At 55.3% G+C, this 24514-nt stretch overlaps 1 protein-coding gene and 1 pseudogene across 1 annotated transcript in view; both read right to left on the reverse strand.

The window, feature by feature from the left end:
* The window catches only part of ZSWIM5 (zinc finger SWIM-type containing 5), a 100905-nt gene extending 90751 nt beyond the window's left edge, over positions 1–10154 (reverse strand). The window contains exon 1 of the mRNA XM_074598436.1: positions 9448–10154. Coding sequence (XP_074454537.1) covers positions 9448–10138 — 691 coding nt within the window. The 5' untranslated portion in view covers positions 10139–10154. The remainder of the gene's footprint in view (positions 1–9447) is intronic.
* Positions 10155–20461: 10307 nt separating this feature from the next.
* LOC141747764 (uncharacterized) lies at positions 20462–24459 on the reverse strand (annotated as a pseudogene).
* Between the last annotated feature and the right edge of the window lie 55 nt (positions 24460–24514).

A 24514-nucleotide genomic window follows, 5' to 3' on the forward strand; every position in this document is an offset into this window, starting at 1 on the left:
GAAGGGGGGGGGGGAAAAAAAGTCCGCCTTGTACAAAGAAACAGAATCCTCCTATAACAGAGCCTTTTAACTAGATTTTATGCCACCCCTGTTTCCAGGACACACAGACAAAAGTTAATTTTACGATAAAAGAACCAGTGTAAGGTGCTTTTTTGTTATGAGATCAGAAAGCAAATGGAATTTGAATTGTCTGCAGTGGCATGTATCTGACAAAGATTAATTTAAACAGATATTGTCTCTGAAACCAAAGTCCATTGAACGGCTTCACAGCCTATCAACCATGCGAAAGCAGCTCCTTCAGAGCACTGCTGACTCCACCACTTTCTTTAAAAATGGCTTAACCTATTTCTTGTAAGATAAAAGGTCATATATAGTTCTATTTTACAAACCCATAATAGCCAAAGCCACACCAAGCGAGGACAATCAGGAGAAAATAATAACGGGTGGGGGGATTTCCTCCCCCTTCACAGACAGATGCTCGACACTTGCTGGGTATTTTTCAAAGTACACTGGTAGCGAGCGGCTGCAGCGCCGCCAAAAATGTTTCGACATCCTTAGAATAGAATTAAAAAAAAAAAAAAAACACCCACAAAAAAAACCCACACACACAAAACCCCGGGGGCCTCCGCAGGTCGCCGGTGCAGGATGGAGGAGCCCACCCCAGGCAGAGATGCTGCATCAGGGCAGCTCACCGCCAGCGGCGCGGGATGCTTCTTTGGCAGGGATGTAAAGCCACAAGGATGCAGGGAGGAGCAGCCGGGCTGCCGGGTCCCTTGGTCCCTGGGCCAACCAGGCAGGAGGGGAGAATCCCTGCTCCCCAGGCACTTGTTTGCCCACCCACCCCCCCATCCCGTCTCCAAACACTGCAGTATTATTTCTCCCTTTAATCACAAGAAACAGATCTGTGCATGCCATCAGCGGGGCTGTGCGGATGGAGACAGCTGCTCAGACTTCAATGGGACACACACACACACACAGAGAGAAAGGGTGAAAAAAAAAAAAAAAGAGGAAAAAAAAAAAGAAAAGCTGCAGAAATCCAAATCCTGCAATTTCTTCCCTTTTTATTTTCAGTTTATACGGAGCACCGCAGGGAAAACGCTACCAGACAGTTTCAGAGCATTTGATACAGCAACGGCACAGCTTTGGGAAAAGAACGAAGGAGAAGCAAAATAAAAGATGACAGCCAAAAGCACTTTTAATATAGTTTCAGTACTTTCAAGAGAAAGCTTCTGTACACATAGCAGCCAATGAACTGTTACCAAAATAAACACAACTGGCTTTAAAAAAAATTAAAAATTTCTTTCTGATGATAGAGAAAATCAAAAGAGACGAGAACCAGCGAGTGAGACAGAAAATACATTTATTTTTTCATCTTCCAGGCACGCTTCTTTTAATTTGGCATCCAAAGCCATTGTGGTTCATTAATGCAAATTTTATTTATCTCGGGAACCCATTTGTTGCTCTGCCACCCCTTTGACAGGGCGCTTGTCTTCATCAAGGCAGCTACGGCCAGGGCGCAGCACGTGGCACCTCCTGCGAGCCCAGCCTTTAAAAAAACCACATAACACCAATAACGAGTAATGGCTATTATTGGCATCCCGAGCGGTCACCCACACGCCGGCATCAGCTGAAAGGATGGAGGCCAGGGCTACTTGACGGCATCCGCAACAGAGGCACAGCCTGTCCTGACCTTGCCAAGGTCCCAGACACCAAGTCTCCAGCATTCCCATGGGGAATCCCTTCCCGCCGGCAGCTGCGGGGCACGGGCACTGTCTCCAGGTGCAAAGACAGCAGCCAGGCAGATACCACGCCGCATCCCGCTGAGCGAACCTCAATAACGATTAGTGGGCCGCCCCCCCCCACCGTCAAACGAGCTGGGTGGTGAAGGTGCAGGCAGCTCATTACGGGCGTCCAGCGATAAGCGTGGCATCACCATAGACCCCCCCCAGCTCCCATTTTAGCCTAGCAGCAGGACATCTGCGGACGACAAGCTGGACCCACCATATCCGCGTGCAACCTTTGCGAGCTGGCATCGCAGCAGAACTGCCTCCTAAGCACATTCGTGGCTTTGTTTTTAATAATGTGAGAAATGCCAAAAAAAAAAAAAAAACAAAGAAAAAGAAATCCCTGGCAACGTGCACCTAGAATGCGACAAGTAAAAGCCCAGGATTTTATTAATTTGTGCATTACTTCAAATGCACCATTTTACAAGGACTAACCCCAATCCTGCACAAAATCCTAAGCCGTAAGCTTGAGACAAAAAAGCAAATGCTCTTAAAACACAGCGCTAGAAAACCCATTTGGAGAGAAATGTGGTGGTGTCGTGCACAGGTGACTCCTCGGCATTTAATAAAACACACCCGCCGCACCAACTAAGTGGAATCTATTCATATTTAAACATCAGGATTAAAAAAAAAAAAACACCTTTGAAAAATTGATTTTTTGCTCCTGGGCTATTTCACTGTAAAACCATGAAGATGCTTTCCCCCGCACATGCCCTAAGAAGTGGTTTTGCAGGTCCCGTGTCTCTCTGAGATGTTATCAGGCCCTTTCCCAACTCCGGTTGGAAAGGCACAAGAAGCCAGGGGTCGGTCAAGCCTGCACATCAGACCCAACCCTTGTGAAAGCCAGGTCAAAAATTAAGCGGGTCTCAGTCCTGCTCTTCTGAGGTGCAGGAGAGCATCTTCAGGGCCTCAGCAGCTCTGCCAAGGGACAGGGAGGGCTCCCCACCACCATCGCATGTCCTGGCTCCAAAACTGGTCTGTCCAAAAGGTAGACTTGTCTCACAGCACTTACTAACCTAGCCACAGTTTGGTGTCTTCAAGTTTTTGTTCTCATTGGAAAATGGATCTATTTCTATTGATGCTGACGCCAGAGAAAGCCAAGACTCAGCAGAAGCGGGAACCAGTTACTCAGAGGAGCCGCTCTCCTCCCCTCCTCTCATCCCCAGAAGACCAGGAGTACGACAATCCCGTAACAGAACGTCTTCAAGACAGCATCAAGTGTAAGGTAAGGCATACTAGAAGTTTATTTTAATACCCTCAAGACAGCTACTCCATGCCTCCAGCTCCTTGCAAAATAAAGTCATCCACACCAGCCACAGATGGGGAGATCAATGGGGAAAACATAGGTTCAACCACAACCTGGCTCCTGCTGAGCAAAGCCAGGAGAGGACCCCACCAGCCAATTTTGCAGGTCCCCAGCAAAGAAACAAGCAGTGTGAAGAGACAGGGGAGCAAGTGAATGCTCCTTCCCCACCACCTCACCCAGAACCTTATGCAAGGTTCTGCAGAGCGTGGCCAGAGGAACAGAAATCAATACCTCACACCCCCAGAAGAAACATCTTCAGAAGATTCTCCGGTTTTAAGCACGAAGCATTGTCACACAGCCAGCAAGCCTTGGTCTCTCGCTGAAAATCCCAGCACTCAGCTGCCTTGAGAAGGCAAAGAGATACTACTCTTCCCAAAATCCCTGCTCAGCCCCTCACCTGCACGACTTACTCCAGCCTCAAGGGCTGGGGGGGGGGGGGGGGGGGAGGGAACCCACATCACTGCTCAACACAGAACTGTCTGTGCCACCTAAATGCAAAAGCCCTAAAAATTAAAGGCAAGCACAAAGGTGGCCATGCTGTTCATCCACCCTGTGCTGAGCTAACCCCAGATGGGAACAGGTCTCCCGTTGGGAAAGGGGAGCAGGACATAACCCCAAAACCACCAAAGACTCACCATCTCCCCAAGGACCAGGTCCTCCTCCAGGACTAGGTCCACGTATATGCCAAGGAAACACATAAGCCCACAAAGTCTCTCTTACACCCTAACGCTACCAAGATTAGTTTTTATATATATAATTTCCAAAGAAAATGAAAAGCTGACACACTGCAAGAGACGACGGACAGCTGAATGTGACTTTACAGAGCTATCGGGTAGATGAGCTCATTTAAGTTTTCCAAAAGTCCTATCTGAGGTTAGAGGGACTAATCATAAAACATCTAACATCAAAGCGAGCGTCAAATAACAGCAAAGCACATTCCCTCGCACAAAGCTTCAGAGACAAAGCACGCAGGCACATGTGGTTTATGTTACTGCAGTTTTAGCACAGTTAAATATTTCCTAAAAGATCCCCTCTCGATGTGAGCAAAATTAAAATCTGCTGTCAATGACTCGTGTGCTGGAAGCAGCGAAAGTCAGTGTCTCACCTGGGCTAAGCTTTATAAAAAGCTGAGAACAAACTCCTATTGCCTCCTCGAGCCAGAAACCAGGACTTGTCACACCTTCTCTCCGAAAAAACCCTTCAAGCCTATTTATTCTCAAAGCCAAAACTACGTATTTGATTCCTTGTGCTTTATTTTTTGGGTCCCTAGCCTCTTTGAGCTAGCATCATTTTGCCTGGAGTAATTAACCACACAGTCAAAGAGACATCCCAGCTTCAGAGGATCTGATCTCTTAAAGACTCAAAAGCCAATAAATAAATCTGCAAAAGAGAAAAAAGTTAAAATTCCAGCTGTCAAAGTTTTCCTAGCTCTCCCTGCACAACCAGCAAGCAACTCTGGCCGTTTCCATCATCTCCAATTCCAGCTCCTATAATATAGTCCAGAACATGCCCAAGAAATATCTCACCTATGAGGGAGCAGCAATAAACAGATCATAAGTTTTAATGCCTAATAATCCTTCCTTTTAATTCTATGCTAAGAAAAAAATAATTAGAAACGTAAAGGTCTTAATGTATATTTAAAGCGTTCCACCGTTTCCATCATGATAGGGCTAATGAATCTCTGCCAGCCCCTTTTATGTGGTTTAAAGTATTTTAATATACATGGCAGGATAAAGTAATCTACCCGTAAAGAAAAATAAAATAAAAATTAATTAGCAAATTGGAAACATGTTGTACAACAACCACCCCACCCAAAAATTAAGAGGATACGGAAAAACTATACTCCCTTAGCAGCACCCTGACATGGGGCAAAAAAAATATGTTACATGACCCATGGCGTTCCTTCCAAACCTGCTCCCGCTGGATACAGCCTTAAACCTAGACCCGGGAGGAGACCCAATCTTTACACAAAACAAAAGCAGCCGCAACTGGCTCTAGAAAGCCCCCATCAAAGTGTTTTCCCCCCAAATAAACAGCTCTACGAAGCAGCACACCACCTAGAGTTTTAAAAACAACTGGATACAAATTTAGACTCTGCCCCGTACCACGTCACAAGGGAGGGAAACCAAAGGCTTGCCTAAAAGTGAGCATTTTTAGAAAAAAAAACTCTAAAAAAATCTGAAAGCAGTTTTAGGAAAAAAAATAAAACCCTAAAAGTATTCTCAGCCACGTTAAGAACCGATTGGTATTGTTACCTTTGAAGATGCATCTCAACAGGCATCATCACAAATACACACCGAGAGAAGCGGAAAACCACCGCGTCACAAAAAGCAAGTCAAAAAGCAAACCCAAATTAAAACTCCTCCAATTAAAATGCATTTACAGGTATTATTTACAGGTATTGGGACTATCTTAACCTCTGCCCGGGCAGAAGGATGTTGAAACACGGTCAGAAAATCCCCTGCTGCTGGATGTCCAGCTTAATCACGGGACCAGGAACCACGGGAAAACTGACCTGCAAAGCATCGGGTGAAACACTCAGGATTAATTGCAGGATTGAAAAAGGAAAAAAAAAAAAAAAACCAGGCTCCCTCCAAGTGTTTACAAAGCCAGCGCGTTTTTTAAAGCCCTGCTTCTTTGTTACTCTAACAGCAAAAGTAAATTCTGCCTATGTACTTATGGCTGGACCGCATACCTCCCCACCGGGGCACAAAGGCTTATCTGCGGGTAAGGAGCCATAGGCAGCGCACGCCGAAAAGGTTCCCAAGCGGCCGGTTACAACGCAAAGAACACCACAAAAGCCGGACGCTTCAGAAAAAGGAGAATTCCCACATAAAATTGCCACGGACACTCACTGGCCCACCCATCGGCAGCCGTGACAACTCGAGGGCAAAACCATATTATACGGGATTGGGGAGCGCAGGCGAGAAACATGAATTTGTTCTGCTGGATCACAGCCTACTGTCAAAATCCACCAAAGGTCTTTTCTCTCTCCAAGAACCCAAGAGATAATGGTGTAAAAAAACTTTTGTTCATAAATATTTATGCGAGTGAACTTGTTAAAAATTAACCGCCGTCGTTAAAGGTTTTGTATCCTTTAGGATTCCCGGCATGCAGTGCAGTTGCATGCTTTATATTAAGCCTGGCATTTCTGCATTCCTTTCCTGCATGCTTTTGTCATTTGTCTAAAAATTAAAAGAAAAAAAAAACCCACACACCACACACACACAAAGACGGGATCTGTACACATAATAATAAAGCAGTTTTTAAGAAGACAAAGATGCCTGTGTTCAACATCCAAGATCTTTCTTTGAGCAGCAAAAAAAAAAAAAAAAAAAAATCAATTTAATGACTCCAGTGAGATCAGGGTTTAAGCCTCGTTTAAGTTTTACTAAGCATGAAGGAATTATTGGTTGATAATGTGGCATATATGGGGTTTTTTTTTCAGACCTGCCAGCTTTGTAAGCACGAGGGAGCCGGAGCCCGAAGCAATTTGTCCCCACGAGTACAACCCTCACCCCTCCACACCACCTCCCGTCTCCAGAAGGTCATTCCTCTCGGATTTTGGTTTTCGATTTTTCAAAGAGATTTTTCCAACCACAGAGAGAGGGGGAATTTCACATCCGCGCTATCCTTATTTTTTTTTTTTTCGCAGGTCTGAGTCAGAAACACGACTGTACAAACATCTGATCTTTATTAACAGCAAATCTCAACTGTGCAAACCTCAGGTCGCGACGCCGGGAGCTGGCGGTGTCCATTAAAGAGATCCTTAGAGGGGAACAGTAGTTTTGATTTAGCACTGGTGAGCATCAAGTAAGCCAGGGTTGGGGTTTTCTTTTTTTCCCCCCCCAAGACATAATGGTTCCCACATAAGCCGACAAGCGAGTTCCTATCTTAATTGCAAACACACGCGCGCGCGCGCGCGCAGCCACAAAGTGCGTCTCCAGTGGCTGGAGCTCTTCCACCTCACCTTCCAGCAGCATCCGCAGGATGGATGTGGAAAGTTGGCGGAGGACATCTCCGCTATGCCTGCCGTCCACCCCAGATAAACACGCAGCCCTTTTGTTTGATATAAATCTTCCTCCTCCATCTCGGGTCTGCAAGAGACTTGCTGTGAAGGGGCTACTCCGGGGACAAAAAAACCCAGAAGTCTCCGATCCCGCATCACCCATCCGAAGAGGAGCCGCACTACAGCCAAGACCCGCACCCCCCCGCTCCGAAGGCAAACTCCCACAGCGAGCATCCCGCACGCCCCTTCCACCCTGCAAAAAACGGGAGATAAATCACCCGCCGGCTTTGCGGCCAGCGCTTCCAGAACGTGCTGCTTCATCTGAAAAGCTGACGGCTCTGGAGGACAATGGGCGCAAGCTCCGATTTCAAAGCTGGGGAGATGGTTTAGACTTGTCAGGGGATATGAAACGCCAGAGCCGGGATCGGCCTCCGGCCCTCCCAAAGCAGCAGCGGGAAGCACAGGGAGACGGGGCACGCGTGACATCGGACGTCACTTTGGGATGGGGACTGCTCTGCGTGTCCCACACGCACCTGACCATGGCACTCACCACGCAGATCCTTCACAGCATCAGCTGAAACCTTGTCAGAGACACGTTTTGAAGAGAAATACATTTAAAAAGCTCATTAAAAAAGAAAATTCCTTTGTACAGAACCAGCCCTGCGTTTAGGCGACCGCTACCGCCATGTCCCACTCCCACACTGGCTGCCCCCTCCATCCACACCTCGGTGGGCAGGTCAATAAAGCATCGCCCACAGTAAGCTATTATTTCCACCCCCACCCCCAATTTTAAAGTTCTTGCAGGGCTATTCCTCTCCTCCTAAAAAAAATTATTTGGTTTTGTTTTCAAAGTATTTTAAACAGACTCGGAATAATTAATCATCTTAACGCAGCCCTTCGAAAATATTAATTCACACACACACACACCCCCCAAGAAAAAAAGGGTATAATCACATCCTCAGAGAAAAACCTTTGTGCTACAGGAATTTTCACTGCGTATCATCAGAGGTGGAAGGAGAATTCTTCTACTGTCTCCTATTTTCAGGTCTCAAATGGAAAATGTTATGATAACGCTCTTCTGAATGTAAACTGTACCAAATGGGATTTTTTTTATTTTTTTTTTAAAGCTGTTTTTTCCTCAAAAGGAAGGAGAGCTCTTTAAATAAACACAGCCAAACTAACCGTTCCTTACAACAAAAACCCCCCTCCCTTCACTCATTCACGCCATACCTCTGGCACAAAATGAATTTACATTTCGCATTTGCAAAACAAATTCCAGCCTAATGTCACTTTAATGGCAACGCGCATTTCAATCACTCCCAATAACAACCAGGAGCGGATTATTTTATGTAAAACACCACAATTTGTTTCTCTTTATACAGCTACAAGGCGGATTTCGGATGGGGACAGCAGGGACTGGAAAGGACGGGGGAGGAGGGGGTGGGAAGAGGAACAACGTTTCCTCTCCGACAATCCCCCTCCGCCAGCGCACACAAAAGCCACCTGCCCATGGAGAGAAAACACGGTGCCATTATTCCCACCGTCATTCCCACGGCCCCTTCGTCACGAAGGCCGCGCGCATCATCCCTCCCCGAAACGCGCATCCCGCCAGGCCGCCGCTGGTACCCACTGCTCCCCCCGGCTTGTCACCCCAACCCTCCCCTTCGCTCCCCGCCTGCCGGCCCCACGAAGGGTGTCCGTCCGGGGGGGGGGGAGGGGGGGGAGGTACCCCCCAAGAGATTTTCCAAGGGGGAAAAGCCCCCGATGGAGAAGACAAAGGCAAACGCCGAGCGCTGCTGGAGAGATGCATTATGTTGATAACCCCTTCTCCCGGTGGGAGGGCCGGGACCCCCCTGGGAGCGTGGGTGTGGGTGCTCAGGGGTGACAGGGACCCCGGTTGCGGGGCGGGGGGGGTGGCGGCAGGGCTGCGTGCCCTCCATACAAATTCCCGACGGGCGTTTTAGCCGGGGGGGGGGGGGGGGGGGGGGGGGGAGCGGGGGGGGTGTGTGTGTGCTTTATTTTCCCACTGGGGCTGGATGGCCGGCGTCCACACTGCGGGCAGCCGCCGGTGACACCCGGGGACACACACATCACCGCGGGAGGCGGTGCGGGGGAGGGGGGGAGGTGTCACCCCCATCCTTCCCACCCCCAAAGCCGGCATCTTTCCCAGAGGAGCACAAGGCAGTCCCTGCCCCCGGGGCAGGATTTTCCTGTCAAACCACAACCGCGCCAGACAAAAGGCTGAAGTGTTTGGAGGGGATGAAAGGGGGAGGCGAGGGGGAGGCGGGGGGGCGGACGGACACGGACGGGGGACAGAAGCCCCCAGGGGCCCCGTCCCGGCAACTCACCGACTTGCAGCACGTTGTCCACCGCCCCGGTCTCCAGCAGGCGGATGCCGCGGCGGAAGGGCAGCCCCTCACCCTGCGGCGCGGCGGGGGCGGCGGCAGGGGCGGCGGGCGGCGGCGGGCCGGCGGCGGGGCTCTCCTCGCCGGCCGCGGCGGGGGCAGCGGCGGCGGCGGCAGCGGAGGGTCCCCCGGCGGCGGCGCTGGCGGGGGATGCGGCGGCGGCGGCGCGGCCGGGCTGGAAGCTGGAGTACATGCAGATCTGCCGCTCGCTGCGGGGGAAGCTCCAGTAGACGATGCGGCGCTGGACGGGCTCGGGGATGCGCTGGAAGCGGCCCTCCACCCGTTCGAAGGCCCAGCTCCCCGCCACACGCTTGGCCGCCGCGTCCAGCAGCGACTCGGGCTGCAGCAGGCTGCCCGCCCCGCCGCCGCCGCCCCCCGGCCCCGTCGCCGGCCCGGCCGCGCCCGCCGCCCCCGCCGGCCCCGCCGCCGCCGCCGGGCAGCAACCGGCCAGAGCCGGAGGGGCCCCGCTGGCCCCCGCGCCCGGCCCCGCACCGGCCCCCGCGGCCCCGGGACGGGGGTGAGCGGCCCCGGTGCCCCCCGCCGGGCAGGCCCGGGAGCACAAGCGCTTGGGGCCCGGGGCGCCGGCGGGCAGCGGCGGGCGGAGCAGCTCCTCTCCCTCTCCTCCCTCCGCCATGGCTGCGACCGACTGAGCCGGGCGAGGGGAGGAGAGACGGGGAGGAGGAGGAGGAGGAGGAGGGGAGGGGGGGAACTGGGGGTGGAGACTGGAGGGGGTGGTCCCGCCGGCCGGGAGGCGGCCCCCGCCGGGGCGGGACGCTCCGGAGCCCCCTGCCCGCCCCCGCCGGATCCCCGCTCCGACCCGCACCTGCCGGGACCCCGGCGGACCGCCCCGGTGCCCTCTTGGCAGTGTCCCCGAGCGGGGAGGGGACACACACGCCGTGTCCCCCGTGGGCGGAGGGGGGGGAGGGGGGAAGCCCGGCGGCAGCCGGTTCCCCGGGGCGCTGGGGGGCGAGGGGGTGCGGCGGCCGGCCGAGCGCAGGGAGCCTGTGGCGGGTCGGGGGCAGCGGAGGGGCGCGGCGGGGCTGGACGTGGCACCGCTCCCCCGGCGGCGTCCGGCGGCAACCGGGGACCCGCTGCCAGTCCGGGCCCTGCGGCACCCGGCCTCAACGCCCGGCCTAACCCAGAAACAGCTCTGACACCCAGCCTAACCCAGAAATCGCCTCCGGGTGATGCTCCCTTCACTGGGCATCGGGGTTTGCTTTTTTCTTTTAAAGCCCTGTAGTGAAGATGCTCATCCCACGCGTCACTGCAGCATCCCCGGGTGCAGGGAACATAGCGGATCCCATGGCACACGCAGCCTTTGAGGGAGGAGATGAAGAAACACAGGCAGCGCTGACTCCCAGGGAGCTCTGCTGTGCTCTTACGTGGGTTTGCACTGAAGCGAGGTCCTTCAGCGCATACCGCCTGAGTTGGCACCCCAAAATCCAGGGAGCTGACTCCTCGCCAGCCTCTGCTTCGGCAGAGGGTGATGGCAGCACCCCGGGGACCAGCGCAGCCTGGGGCTGATGGGGAGAGCGCTGCTGCCCTGCCGGGGCTGGTGGCTTTGCCGCTGTGTCCAGCGGGGCACTATCCCAGGGTTTTCCCCAGAGAAACATTCCCCTTCTTTTGTCCTGTCTAATTTTAAGTGGGAAACCTCAGAGGAAGAGCCGAGCTCACAGATCTCAGAGTTCAGTTTTCTTGCTGTTATTCTCAGTGCTTTGAGACTCTAAGACCAATTCCTGTCTATCTGCAGTTCAGTCACATCTAGACCATTACCGGTTACTCCCTTGTTGCAGAGATCTCCTATTTACTCTTACTGACAGAGCAAGAGTACATTTCCTGGAATAACAGGGCGATGCAATTAGGGAACAGGAAATAATTATGCACCTTTGCTATGCCACGAGGTACCTCCAAGCCCAAGGTCTCCTTCACAGGACTCGGAGGGAAGGAATCAGATCTCAGGCAGGTAATGAGAGCAGGCAGAGCTTCCGCAATGAGAGATCTCCATTTTAGAGAATAAGCCACATGCTAATCGATGAAGGTCAGGAAGAGGTTTTCCTTGAAGGCTGAGGTGTTCCTTGCTGCCGCTGGTCTTGTTCAAGATAATCAGTGCTAACCGGCGGCAGGGTCTGGCTGCAGGCAGCAGCTACACACAGATTTGTTTACATTTTCCCCAGGAACCACATCCCCATTTCTTTAACTCCGAAGGGCATTTCTCTCTCCTTAAGGGATTGTTGCGACAGGGAGCACTTGCGAGCACAGTATTTTGCCCATCACCTCTGCTCGCTGTGGTGGCAGCAGGACCTGGGGGGACAAGAAGGGCTTTGTCCACCTCTGCCCCTCCCTGGTTGCACAGACGGACCTCAAAAGGCCATCCCAAAGCACCCTCCTGCCCCAAGGTAGAGCACGCCTTCCCGGCAGAGACCAGTCTGGCAGGATCTTTAGCTCTTCCGATGATGGAGGCTCTGGTGTTACAGCAGCCTGACTGCCCGGGAGATTCTGCTGGCACCCGTGTCTCCCTGCAGCCGCCGGCTCTGCTCAGGCAGGGGGTGAGCCTGCATGAGAGCTGGGACACAGCACCCCAGCTTGTCCGGTCCCTCTGTCACCAGCCTCCGCAGAGCTCACCTAGTGACAACCTTGAGCGTCCTTACTTATGTCGTCCCCAGACAGTGCCAATAAAGAAGATTTTAGATTTCAGCCTGAGGAGGGATGTTATTCATTCCCATAGAGCTGACTTTTCACTGCATAAAACATATAATCCACACTCAAATCAAAGCAAGGTCAGCGCAGTGGCTGGCCAGCCTGTCTCTGGGGGGTTAGCATGTTATTTCAAAGACAAATCAATCTATTTTTCCTCTCCCTCTTCATCTGAACATTTGTTGCTCCCCATTCCTCCCCATCTCTCCCTGTCCCTTTCATTACTGCCTTGACTTTCACAAGGGGGGGAGCTCTCCTCCTCCCGGAGAACACGGACAGACCGCTTCTCCCCAGGGAAGGATGTGAAATGTCAGCCTCCCGCCCAGCCCCTGATGCTGCTCATTCAGAGCCTGGAACCAGGTACATCAATAATTCACCGCACGCTTTCCTGAGCCCAGCCATTTGCTGAGCCTCTGCTGCCGGCAGCCCTGGTTCCCCTCTTGGCTTTAAGGCTGTTTGGTTGGGGTCTGCCCATGTTGCGACCCACCAAATCCAGCCCTTCTGGCCTGAGCAGGGGCATTATTCACAAAGTGCTGGGTTTTCATGCTGGCCCCAGAAAGCATTTTATTTTGAGTTCCTGGCTAGAAAATTTGCTTACCAAAAGGGCCGGAGCTCCCACGGCTCTACACCACAGTTAGACAGCAGTGCAATGCAATATCGTGGGAATTTCTTTGGGTGCCAGCTCAGTCACAAATCCAGCTTTAAGTTGCAGGTGCTGTGGGGCAAGAGATCTGCATTCCTTTTGCCAGAAACTAAATTCAAGAACCCCAAAAAGGCGAGGGGAAAAGGATGCTGCTGAGATGCTCTCTGCGGGTTTCTTGGCACCTGTGCTTTGTTTTGTGGCAGACAAGGTAAGTGCTGGTGGGTGTCACATCTCAGCCCAAGGGGATGCCGCCTCCTTGGCTGCTCCCACCAGCAGACCTTTGTGTAGCTGCTCTCCTCTCCCCACCATGCCCAAAACCCATCCCCAGCGGAAAAAATGCCTTTCCCCAGGCATCTTCTCCTCCCTTGGATGCTCTGGTGCCTCTTTGGCATTCCTTTGGCTCTGAACAGTCTTGTGCCTTCACTCACACGGGTAATGCTGGCTGAGCCTTGCAGAGATGACAGTAGTGAGCACCAAGGAAGTCCTCCGATGACAGATGAAGATACACAAGAGCAGCAGAAGCTTTCTGGCCAATTAACGATGGGAAAGGAGCTAGATAGCAGAGTGCAGGTGGCCAGCAAGACCCTGCTCTGGCCACCCAGAGGATTTTCAGCTCCGAAGCAGCCAAAGCCAGGCTTATCAGCAGCCAAGCTCCCTGCTACAGCCACCAGCCCCAGGCGCTCGTTGGAAGTGTGGCTATTTCTGCCTTTCCTGTGTTGCTGGTGCTGTACAGAGCAGATCTAGGAGGGAAAGATCACGGAGAGTAACGAAGCCCGCGTCTCCCCTGCCTTAATGCACCCAGCAGCAGAGGGATCTGTTGCCCATTATAGTTATTCCTGTGATCTGATGTCCAGGAAGGGGCAGAGAATATTGCTTTATTAAATATTTGGCAATGCAAGCAAGGGGACCCGTATCTTGGTTTGGTTGACCAGAGTTGAGCCCATTTTTAGATTCTCGTGTGCCTAGTAAGGCCTCTGATGAAGTGTAAGCCTGAGATGGAGCTTGTTGCCATCAAGCTCTTTGAATCCCCTGTGGATTCTCCACTGACTCATTAGCGCTGAGTTATTCCTGTGCTCCTCTTTCAGCAGGGACTCTAATAAAGCTGCTTTTTGCTAACCAGCCAGTTATTTCATCAAACTTTCCAGAACTAACAATCTCAGGGACCTCCTTCAGGTGTGACTGCAATTGTCCGTGTACTCAAAAGACAAATGCAAGGACTGAAAGTCCTCTCCATGCACAAGCTGAAGTCAAAGACTGGGTTCGGGATGGCTGCTCTCACCCTCAGTTTGACACAGGAACAGCTCTTCTTGCCTGTATGTCCCTGTATCTGCTCAGGTATGCGTACATTTAAAGCAGGGGATGCTCAGGGTGATGCAGCGTCTCTGCCCTTCGTCTACTGCCAAAGGGGACAGCAATCCCTGAGAAAAACCTCAGGCCTTCCCTGATCCAGGATCAAGGATTCCTGCACCCAGCACTTTGCCATGCCATCCCCAGGGCACTCCGTGACACATCACCTCTGCCTGCTGTGCCCTGCAGGCACCGGGAGTTTGGACCTGGCAGGGCTGGGGGTCCTGGAGGACCTCCGCAGGAGGTTGGGGGGGTTTTAACTGGCGGGGGGCAGGGGGGGTGGAACTGGCAAGCCCTGCTGCTTGGGATGGGGTCTGTGGGGCAGGGTGGAGGTTGAGAAGCTCCTTCATACAGCTGGAGAGAGGGCACCCAGGAGCAGAGGGGCAGGAGGAACAAGGAGATGGTCTGGGGCAGCAGCGAGGAAGAGAGAAAAATGGAGCCAGGTGCTCGTGTACCAGGTGTCAGGCGGGGATCAGGCAGACCCAGACTTCCCCCTCTTACCAGACCAGAGAGTTCAGGCTGTCAGGAGCTGTTTTTCCCTCTCTCCCCCCACACAGGACATTACATCTCTGGCATTCCAGGGCTGCCTTCCCCCAGCCGCCATAAGATTAGCGAAGTGCTGAGCCTCTGCCTCGCCACGGAGATTTCTGCACCCTTCCAGCAAATGCATTTGCCGTGCAGGCCAGCAATTAAGCACGGAGGAGTTGCTGGGCGAAGACCCTCGGCTTCCAGGAGAAACGTGGAGCCTAAAAGCACAGAGCGCTCCAGAAAGTTACTCAGCCCCGCGCTGGAGAGTGGCGTCCATCCCGGCCGGCCTGGCTGACGCGGCGCTGAGCTCGGCAGAAAGCAGCCTCCCCCCGGCCGATCGCCCCCGTCTCATCCACTGAGGCTCCCTCCCCTTAATTAGCGATGCTAAAATAACCGGGGAATCATTTTGCAGGCTACAAGAGCATGAATAAATGATGGCAGCGCGAGGCGTAAACAACACTCCCGTTAGCCTTTAGCAGCGGGTCTGCCCTGGCTTCGGAGACGCAAGCGGGTTGCGGGGTCCGGCCGGGACGGGCAGCTGGAGACAAGCCGGGGCTGAGGCTCGTCCCTCTGTCACCCAGGGTCCCCCTCCCCTCCCTGGGCAGCGAACCCACGGCAGATCACGCGATAACCCAGCCTTTTACCCTCTGCATTTAGCACACTTTGCAAATGGTAATTAAAATGTAAATAACTCCGGGTGGGGAATGGTCTTCTAGGGGAGGAGGGAGAAATGAAACCGGGGGGAAACAACACACTGAACCAACTTCATGAGAAAAGAAAAAGCTGTGTAATGGAGAGAAGGTACACGCAGACCCTGCGAGCGAAAAAACAACACAGAAGAGGCTGGAAGCTGGGCAAATTCGGAGTCAAAGAGAAGCTACAAAATCTCAGCGACGGAGAGCAATTAACACCGGAACAAGGGAGCGCTGGAGCCCGTCGCTGATGAAGGCAGGAGACCCGGACACCAGTTGCCAGCCCGGCCGGGAAAGGCTCCCGCGGGCTGGGCAGACCAGCTGATTGGCTGGGAGGCTACAATGCCGCATAGCTGATTGGCTGGGAGGCTACAATGCCCTGTGGCTGGTTGGCTGGGAGATTACAATGCCACACGGCTGATTGGCTGGGAGATTACAATGCGCTATGGCTGATTGGCTGAGAGGTTAACTTGCCCCATAGCTGATCGGCTGGGAGGTTAAATTGCCGCTTGGCTACTTGGCTGGGAAGCTCCAGTGCCACGGGGCTGGTTGGCCACACCTTTGGATGCTAGTTGGCCGTGTGGCCCTATTGCTGCATGCTGATTGGCTGGGGGCAGAAAAACCCCAACCTAATAAAAAACAAGCTTTGACGAAAGTCGAATCATTCCAATTTATACTATTTCTCCTCGTGCCTGGTACTGCTGGTCTTTACAGTCGTCCGCACCGTTGTGCCAGCCCCCACCACCGCTGGGACCATCACTGTCACAGCTGCCATTGTCCCAGGCCACGCTCAGCAACAGGTTTCAGGAGCCGGAGATCAGAAACCTGGAACATCTGGTCTGGGTCATGCCTTACCATTCATTTCAACAATTTATTCCAAAGCCATTTCCATGGGCACATCCATGTGGAACAAAAAGAAAAAAAAGGTCCAGCCTGGGACCTCTTCCATAGTAAAAACTAACAAACGTCATTAGCTCAGCCTTTCTTTTATAGCTTTATCAGGGCTCTCACAGCAGCTGCAGAGACGCCCACCGCAGCTCAGCATTGGTGAGCTCCATGGCTGCTCCATGGGTTTGTCCTCTTCCCTCAGCTCCTTTACAAGCAGGTCAAGTATACTCCCCATGGTGGATGGTCACGTACCTCAGCTCCCTGTGGTGTGGAGAACCCACGCAGGGACCCACTCCTGAGGCCAGATCCCAGTGCTGCCCTCGGCATCAGTCAGTTGGGGCAGAGCGGGATGAGGGGAGGTTGCACCACGCTGACGTTCCCTTTAACAGCCCATCCCATCCCAGCTCCCCTCCATGACGGCGTGTCCTCACACATCGCTCCACGCGTAGGAGCCGGCAGCAGACGGCGGCAAAGCTGTGGCAGAGGCACCAGCAGTCCTGGCACAAGGCTGCGCCACTTGAAGCCACCCGATGCAAGACCAGGACGTGGCGGCTCAGCACTGCGCCGTGGTTCAGCTGGAAACCAAACGTCACCCCCAGCTCATCTTGAGGAGAGACAGATGGAGAGAGATACGGCAAATCTCCCCTCACACGGCAGCAAAAAAGGAGTAGCTTGCTAGCTGCTTTCCTGGCGGGAGGGCAAAAGGAGGAGAGCCTGAATTTTAGCAAAGCTCCTATGAACGCAGGGACAAGCGCAGGATCCAGCGTCAGCCCTGCGCATCTGCTCATCTTGGGCTGGCGAGATCCATCTCTCCTAGGTTGCTGGTTGGGCTTTGTCTGCTCACACTGGGTTCCTTTCAACCCCCAGATCAAAACCATAAATAACAGAAGCAAACTCTTCCCTCCGTGCCATCAACGGCGAGCAAAAGCAGGGGCTAGAAACCAGCAGCTCAGAGAAATGGCTGTCATGTTCTTGCACGGCGATGGCCGAACTGCGCTGGGTGGACAAAGAGAGGAGGTGAAGCCACGCAAAGCTGCATCACGCTGGCACTGAGGGTGCCTGTGCAGGGGTGAGAGCCTTGACGTCCCATGGGGCTGGGGCTCCAGCTCTGCCTCCCCCAACCCACTCTGGACCCACCAGGAGGGAGGGAAAGAGCTGGGGTGAGTCTCTTATAGTTCAGAAAATGGCTGGGGAAAGACTTGGAGGCCGTTGGAGGGAGGACAGAGGTTGTGGGGGAAACAAGGGAGAGGCAAACCTGTTGAATGCACCTTTGCTCAAAAGTCAGAGAGGTGCCTCCACCCTCTGTCCCTGGGTATTGCTTTGGGGTGAGTCTGCTCTCCCTCTGCCAGAAGACGAAATGTGGGGCACGCCAGCCGACGCGGCTTTGAAAACCTGGGGACTGGGGTCTGCCCCATGGGGTGGCCTCATGCCCAGCCAGGACCCGTGGTTGGTGTTGGGGAGGGAGGCAGGAATGAACGAGGGCTAAATCTGACGCACTTCCTCAGCCCCGTCTTCACCAGCCGCCAGCACTGGTGGCCATGCAGGGGACACGAGTCACTGGGGCTGGCTCATTTCTGCAGCTGTTTCTCTGCTCTGTCCCATCTCCTTGGGTGACGCTACACCAAGATGAGTCTGGACCTACTCACCAGGGATGTCAGCAAGTTGGCCAAAGCCGGAGATGATCTCTTCAGCCCTCATTCCCCAGCTCCTAACCCAATGGAGATACACGGCCACCATCCCCAGGCAGCAGCATTCACCCTCACCCCATAGAAGCAGAAGGGGCTTGGCTGGGCTGGACTTCAGGGACAGAAATGCAGCCGCCCGCATTTATTTTGCCTAACAACAGTGATCTCTCTGTATATTTTCATTCTGTTTTCCTAGGCTCAGCTGCCTCCTCAATGAAATGTTTCCAAAGCAGCCTGGCTTGGCGGCATGCCAGCCCCGGCTGCCAGATGAATGGGTGGAGGAGGAGGGACCCATTCCTCTTCTTGACACAGCATCGCTGCACAAGAGGCCTCTGTTGACATTAGGACTGGATGTTCCCCCTCTCCCGAGAGGCTCTGCCTGGCCCTCAGCAGGAACAGCACACAGGGCCAAGGCTGCATGTGATGTGGGACTGGGATCTGTCCTCCTCCGGGGCGGTGGCACAGTCATAGACGACAGGGTACCACGCTGCAGGACCTGAACTCAGACCGTTTCTTGCCCTGGACCTTGCCGAGCCATCCCCCCTGACATCTGAGCACACCTTGGGGCTCCCTGACTCCTACTAGCAGCATCACTCCCCGTGACGTCAGTGATGTGAAGAGCCTGTTGACTCCCCTGAAACACCTCTCCTCCACCCAGCTCGAAGCAAAGCTCTCTCTCAGCGCCACTGGAGTGCAGACACCGACACAGGTTTTGCAGATCTCCAGGTCTCTGGCAGCTTTCAGGGCAGTGATGCCACGGGGGGCCAAACAGCACCCCCAAACCCTTCAGGCCTTTGGACGATAATATATGGAGCAGCATCGGCTTCACCCTAAACCCTGGCCGTTACTCAGACATGTAGGACTTCACCCAAACACTGTCACAGCTCTTTCCTATGCCTCAGTTTTTCTCCCCAAAGCAAAATACCAACCCAAGCCTTTAGGGCTGGAAATTCGTCCGCTGGGAGGTAGCCAAACGGTAGCAGTGCAGCACAGTGCCACTGGGCTACCCCCCCAGCACCGGCTGTGATCCCTCTGTCTGCCACTGCTAATTGCAGATCTGGTTGTCAGCAAGCGACTGCAAATCTGTGTATGTCCCACTCGTCACCTGTCACCTCCTTGCCAGGGACACCTTGAGGAGCTGTGCAAGGAAAGGATGTGGAATTTCACAAAAGGGCTGAGGAAGCATCAGGAGACAAAAGAACAAGACAAAGCCATCAGCATCCTTCCAGTCTGCACCTCTCCCCCCTGGCTGGCTCCTCTGGCATCTCCTGCTGGTGGCCAGCACCCAGCTGCTGCAAGCTGAGGACCAGAGGCTGGGGTGCTGGCAGCACCCAGCAGGACGCCGCAGAGACACAGACTGCTCCCACCAGCCGTGGTGGGGAGAGGGTTCTGCCTGGATCTGGTGGAAAAGAGGCCAACCACGCATCGATAAGATGAATTAGTTGTCTCAGCAGCACCAGCAAAATGAGCGAGAGGAGTGGAGCCCGTGAGGCCCGGCCTGCTTTGTTTCAATTACAGCAGCTGCCAGAAGAAAAAGATAACCTCAATATTGATGGCAGGAGCAGCAGACAGAGGTGCCCTTGTGGGCTGCTGGGAGCAGGTAGAGGAGGAAGGGAGAGGAGGAGGAGGGAGGGAGCAAGAGAGATGGAGGAGGGGGAGCAGGGTCTCAGCCAGCACCCGGTGGCTGGTGAGAAAGACCCACCTGATCCCGTTGCCCTCATCCCTATGAAGACCAGCTCCTCTTCACTCCGGCTCTTGCCCCAGTCACTGGGCAGAGCATCCCCCGGCAGAGACAGGGCAGAGGGGTGCAGAAATTCAGCTCAGAGCATCATCAGCAGGACATGCACCAGACTTGGCACAGCTAAACACTGAATGGAAAAAACATCTCTGCTCCCTGCTCGGGCTGTGGGGCTCGGAGAGGAGGTGGGGAGTTCAGGGGAGGCATTGAGTGGGGCTGCACGGGATGATGGAGTGAAGAGCTATGACGTTGAGACAGGCATGAGGACAGCCCAACCGCTTGAGGGCTGGGGAGCCCCATGATATGCTCGCAATGGGGACAGGTCTGGGCACTGGGGACAAGATGGTCAAGATGAACTTTGGCCTCACAACAGCAGCTCAGGGCAGGCACCCCAAAATCACACCTACAAGCCAGACAGCGAGGTGCTGAGCCAAACTTCCTCCTGGCAGTGCAGGGTTAATGCCCTGCCCTGGCAGGGGGACTAAGCCCTGGGTGCACATCCTGGCAGGAGGTCACCAGAAGGTACGAAGAGAAGGGGTCTCTTGCATCTTCAACCCCTTTATCTCCCCGTCTCTACACAGGGGAATGCAAATCACCACTGGCTGCTGCTTCATGAGGTCCACAGCACGCCCCAAGTCCCTCCCTGAGCCAAGAGAAACACCCAGGGCCAGCCCAGCACCGCTGAGCAAACCCCCCACCCTCTCTGGGGAAGGGACCCCACCAGAGACCAAGCTGAGCCGGGTTCGCTTCACAGAGGTTTTATTCATACTCTGGATATCCGCATCACCCCCCGATCTCGCTTCTCCCCCAGGAAAGACCCCAGGATCCTCACCCTGTCCTCCCAGGGCTGTGGGCCCTGGATACAGCCCTTAGGTCTCCAAGAGGGGACAAGGCCACCATCTTGCGGCCACCCATCACCACTGCACATACCCGTGTGCAAGGCCTGGAGGGTCCCCAGGATGTGACAGCTATGGGTACAGGGTTTGGGCCATGGGGAGCTGCGACCTCCCACCGCTCCTAGTGCCCCCATCCCCTGGGATCACATCCTGCGGGGCACATGCTCTTCCTCCACTCGCGTCCCAGCCAGGACACCCAGGGGTGCCAAGATGGCCAAAGCATGTCAGCAGTGCTGCTTCCATCCCAGTTCTGTCCCCTCCACCCCTGCCCTGCTGCTCCATGCAGTGTCAGCCGGCAGTGACCAGGGACCTCCCGGTTTGCACCACGGGCTTCATTGAGCATGGAAAGGCAGGCAGCAGCAGAGGAAGGGTCAGAACTCATCCCTGGGGCTGAAAATGCAGCACCTCTGGGAGTCTGAGGGGGATTTTCGTCCCTGGTCACAGCGTGGGAGTATGACCCACCTGGGGGATTCTGGAGGGGGTTGTTACACCAATGCTGCTGGTGACCAGCAGCCCAAAATGGTCCTTCCGTGCCTCTGGGAAGCGAGTTGGCATGGTCTGCACACTACTAGGTTCTTCGATGCTGCCCAGCCTGGCTTAGTGCTCATTCCCCTCCTTCTGCTTCTTCCCCTCGTGATGGGGCTGGCCGTGGTCTCCATGGTGGTGGTGAGCATGGGTGGCAGGTTCGTGGCCCCCCCTCAGATCTGTGGCTTTCTCACCGCTGACCTCATGGTGGTGGTGAGGATGGAGGGGGTTGTGCTGGTGGATGGGGGTCACTGACTCCTTCCCATCTTCTTTGGGAAGGGGGCTCGGGGTTACAGGCACCTCCATGGTACTGTTAGCCTGGGGAAAGTGAGACAAGGGCTGGTGCAGTGTGCGAATGCACACACAGCCCCGCCATGAGCCTGCGAGCACGCCTGTGAAAGCAGACCAGCATCCGCCATACAGAAAGCTGTGTGGGTCAGAGCAAAGGCTCTCCAGCCCCAACCCAGGGTGCAAGGAGGGAGCACATAGAGCACAAGCCTCTGTACCTACATCCCTTGGCTCAAGCTGTCTGTGGTCCAGGAAATTCCTGAGCCGGGAAGGGACTTTGCATTTAGTATTTCTAGATGGATTTTTCTCCTAGGGAGTGACTAATGGCCTGCTGAGCCCAGAGCTACGTTCTTGTCTTTGCTCTGAGCTTGCCCCCTCTGGTCCGTTGCCTGCCCCTCTCTTATATCAGAGCCGCCAGTGACCATAGTTAGCTTTTCCAGATCTGGGCTACGACCTCTTTAGTTCCCCCCTTCTCATCTGAAAGCTCTGACCTATTTAACTGCCCTTATTCCAGACCTTTCATCACCTTCCCTCTCAACCATGGATGAGGGCGGCTGCCAAACCAGAGCCTGTCCCCGACGTGAAGATAAGGTTGTGGTTTTTTTCCTGCTGTGCAATGCCAGAGGAGAGAAGGGAGCCCGGCTCCGGCGAGCATCCCTGCTCCTTACCTCCTGGGTGATGTTGGGGTAGAGGGAGCAGTTGCCGCAGAAGTCCTTGCTGTGGGTGAAGCGGATGGCCGACTCCACGTAGGGGAAGTGGAGGAAGCTGTAGGGCAGCTGGATGTGGAAGGCCAAGCGGCCACACCTGTGGGGAGAATCATAGAATGTGTTGGGTTGGAAGGGACCTTTAAAGGTCATCTAGTCCAACCCCCCTGCAGTAAGCAGGGACATCTTCAACTAGATCAGGTTGCTCAGAGCCTCATCCAACCTGGCCTTGAATATCTCCAGGGATGGGGCCTCCACCACCTCTGGGCAACCTGTTCCAGTGCCTCACCACCCTCATTGTAAAGAACTTCTTCCAAATGCCTGATCTAAACCTGCCCTGCTCTAGCTTAAAACCATTGTCCCGCGTCCTATCGCTGCATGCCCTTGCAAACAGCCAGCTTTGCTGTAGCCCCCTTCAGGTACTGGAGAAGCCATGGCCCGGCTTGAGGCGGGGGGCCTGGGGCTTCCCCGGAGCCCAGCCATGGGGGGAGCTTTGGGAAGCCCACCGAACACTCTGTAACCCACCAGGAAAGCCTCAGCTGAGATGGGGGATGCTCACCGGTCATAGATGAGAAAGTCGTCCTTGTCACCCCCCAGGACCTGCCAGACATCGGGCTCCCCTGGCTCCGGCTGGAAGACGGGGACGTCTGGCGGGGCCTGGCGCCTCAGTTCCTCAAACATGGCGCGGGAGAGCGGCGCCTTCTCGTTGACGATCATGTAGCGGACGTCGACCGTGCCCTGCCGGGCCAGCTTCTCCCGCAGGCCCCCGAGGCTGTGGGGAAGGAGGCGCTGGGAAGGGGGTGCCGGGGTGGCGGGGGGCCGCTATGGCGTCCCCTAGATAGCAGGGACTGGGTGGAGGGTGGGGGGAACAGGGCTCACCTATGGGCCTGCTGCAGGCAGAATTGTCAGCTGGCCTTCAGCAGGGCCACCACCGTCACCTGCCCCGCCGCCCCTGCCATGGGGCTCGAGCCGTTGATGCTCCATGCCGGTGCCTCCCGGCACAGCCGGCTGCTGTTGGCCACCCCCTCGGAGGCCGAGGCCAGCCCCAGCCAGGTGGCCAGGGCCAGCACCAGCAGCCCCATCCCAGACCCCCGGCCCTGGCGGCGGGAAACGGGGTGTTAGTCTCCCCTCTGCCCCAAGGATCAACCCGGCAGGGTCCTCCCAGCCCCACTGCAACCCCAGTACTCCCCGCCACCCCTCTGGGTCAGGAAAAGGCTGGTGGGCAGTGTCAGACTGGTCCCACCATGGCACTGGGAGCTGGGACCCCCGCGCCGGGGGGAGTGAGGCAAGGGGGATGAGGTGGGGGATCGGGGTGCCCAGTTCCCGACAAGAGCTGTGCCCTTGCTGCCAGCTTTTGTGGGCACCCGCTGCGACAGCTGTGTGCCATGGTCTCCCCCCCGGCCACGAGGCACCCGCTCCATGTGTTGGGCGATGATGAAGGCACCTTCTCCCATGGGCGGCGGGGGGAGAATCTCCACCTCCCCAACCCCGACAGCAACAGCCAGCCATGGCCAAGGGTCTGTCTTTGCCCCCGAGGCGGGCAGGGATGCAGCCCCCATCGTCCTGGCTGCTAGCGAGGAGTCAGTGGGACAGGCATGGTGACCTTCAAGTCACCTTGAGAGTCCTCAACGCTCCACGAAGCGCTTAGGGGGTGCACAGAGCCTTTAACCCCCTCCCTGCCCCCAATATCTGCCTGAAGCCCCTTCCTCCCACAGCCCCCTAACCCTGTCCGCCCCGAGATATGCCCCATCCCTCCAGCATCCAGCACAATTAATGGGCAGGGGGAGGATAGGGGGCTGGGAGGGACGATCCAGGGAGGTGGGGAGGGAGCAGGGGACTGTGGGGTCTGGTCAGGATGGATGTACCCCCAATTCCCAACCCTCTCCCACGCGAGAATGGGCCCTCAATACCGTTCTTCTCCTCACTGCCGTCCTCCGGCCAGACCTTGCTCCCGGCCCCAGCGGCTCTTGGCAATGCCCAGCTGGCCCGGGTCTCCCTTTTATCTTCTGTCCACTCTCCCCGCCCAAGAGGGAGGAGAAGAGCCCAGCCGGAGCAGGGACTGCATCCCGGCCACCACCGCCTGCCTCGGGGGACTGCAACAAGGCAGGCACTGTCCCCCTCAGTGACCCTCCTCCGGGGTCCTTCTGCCGCAGCCCAGCCCAAGCCGTGCTGGGGCAAAGCGGTGCCTGGTGCTGGGCTGGCACAGAGGGTGCCAGGCGGTGCCGTGGGGAAAAGCCAGGCATGGCTGCTTGAAAACCCCCCACGGGCACAGGAGGGCTGGCAGCACTGCCAAGGGTGCCATGGGGTGACACCAAACAGTGCCATCCATGCACAAGGTCCTGGGTTGAGCTGCCAGTGCAGCCCCTGCTACCCTGCAGCCAA

Source organism: Larus michahellis, chromosome 8, assembly GCF_964199755.1.
Source record: "Larus michahellis chromosome 8, bLarMic1.1, whole genome shotgun sequence".
NCBI lineage: Eukaryota > Metazoa > Chordata > Aves > Charadriiformes > Laridae > Larus > Larus michahellis.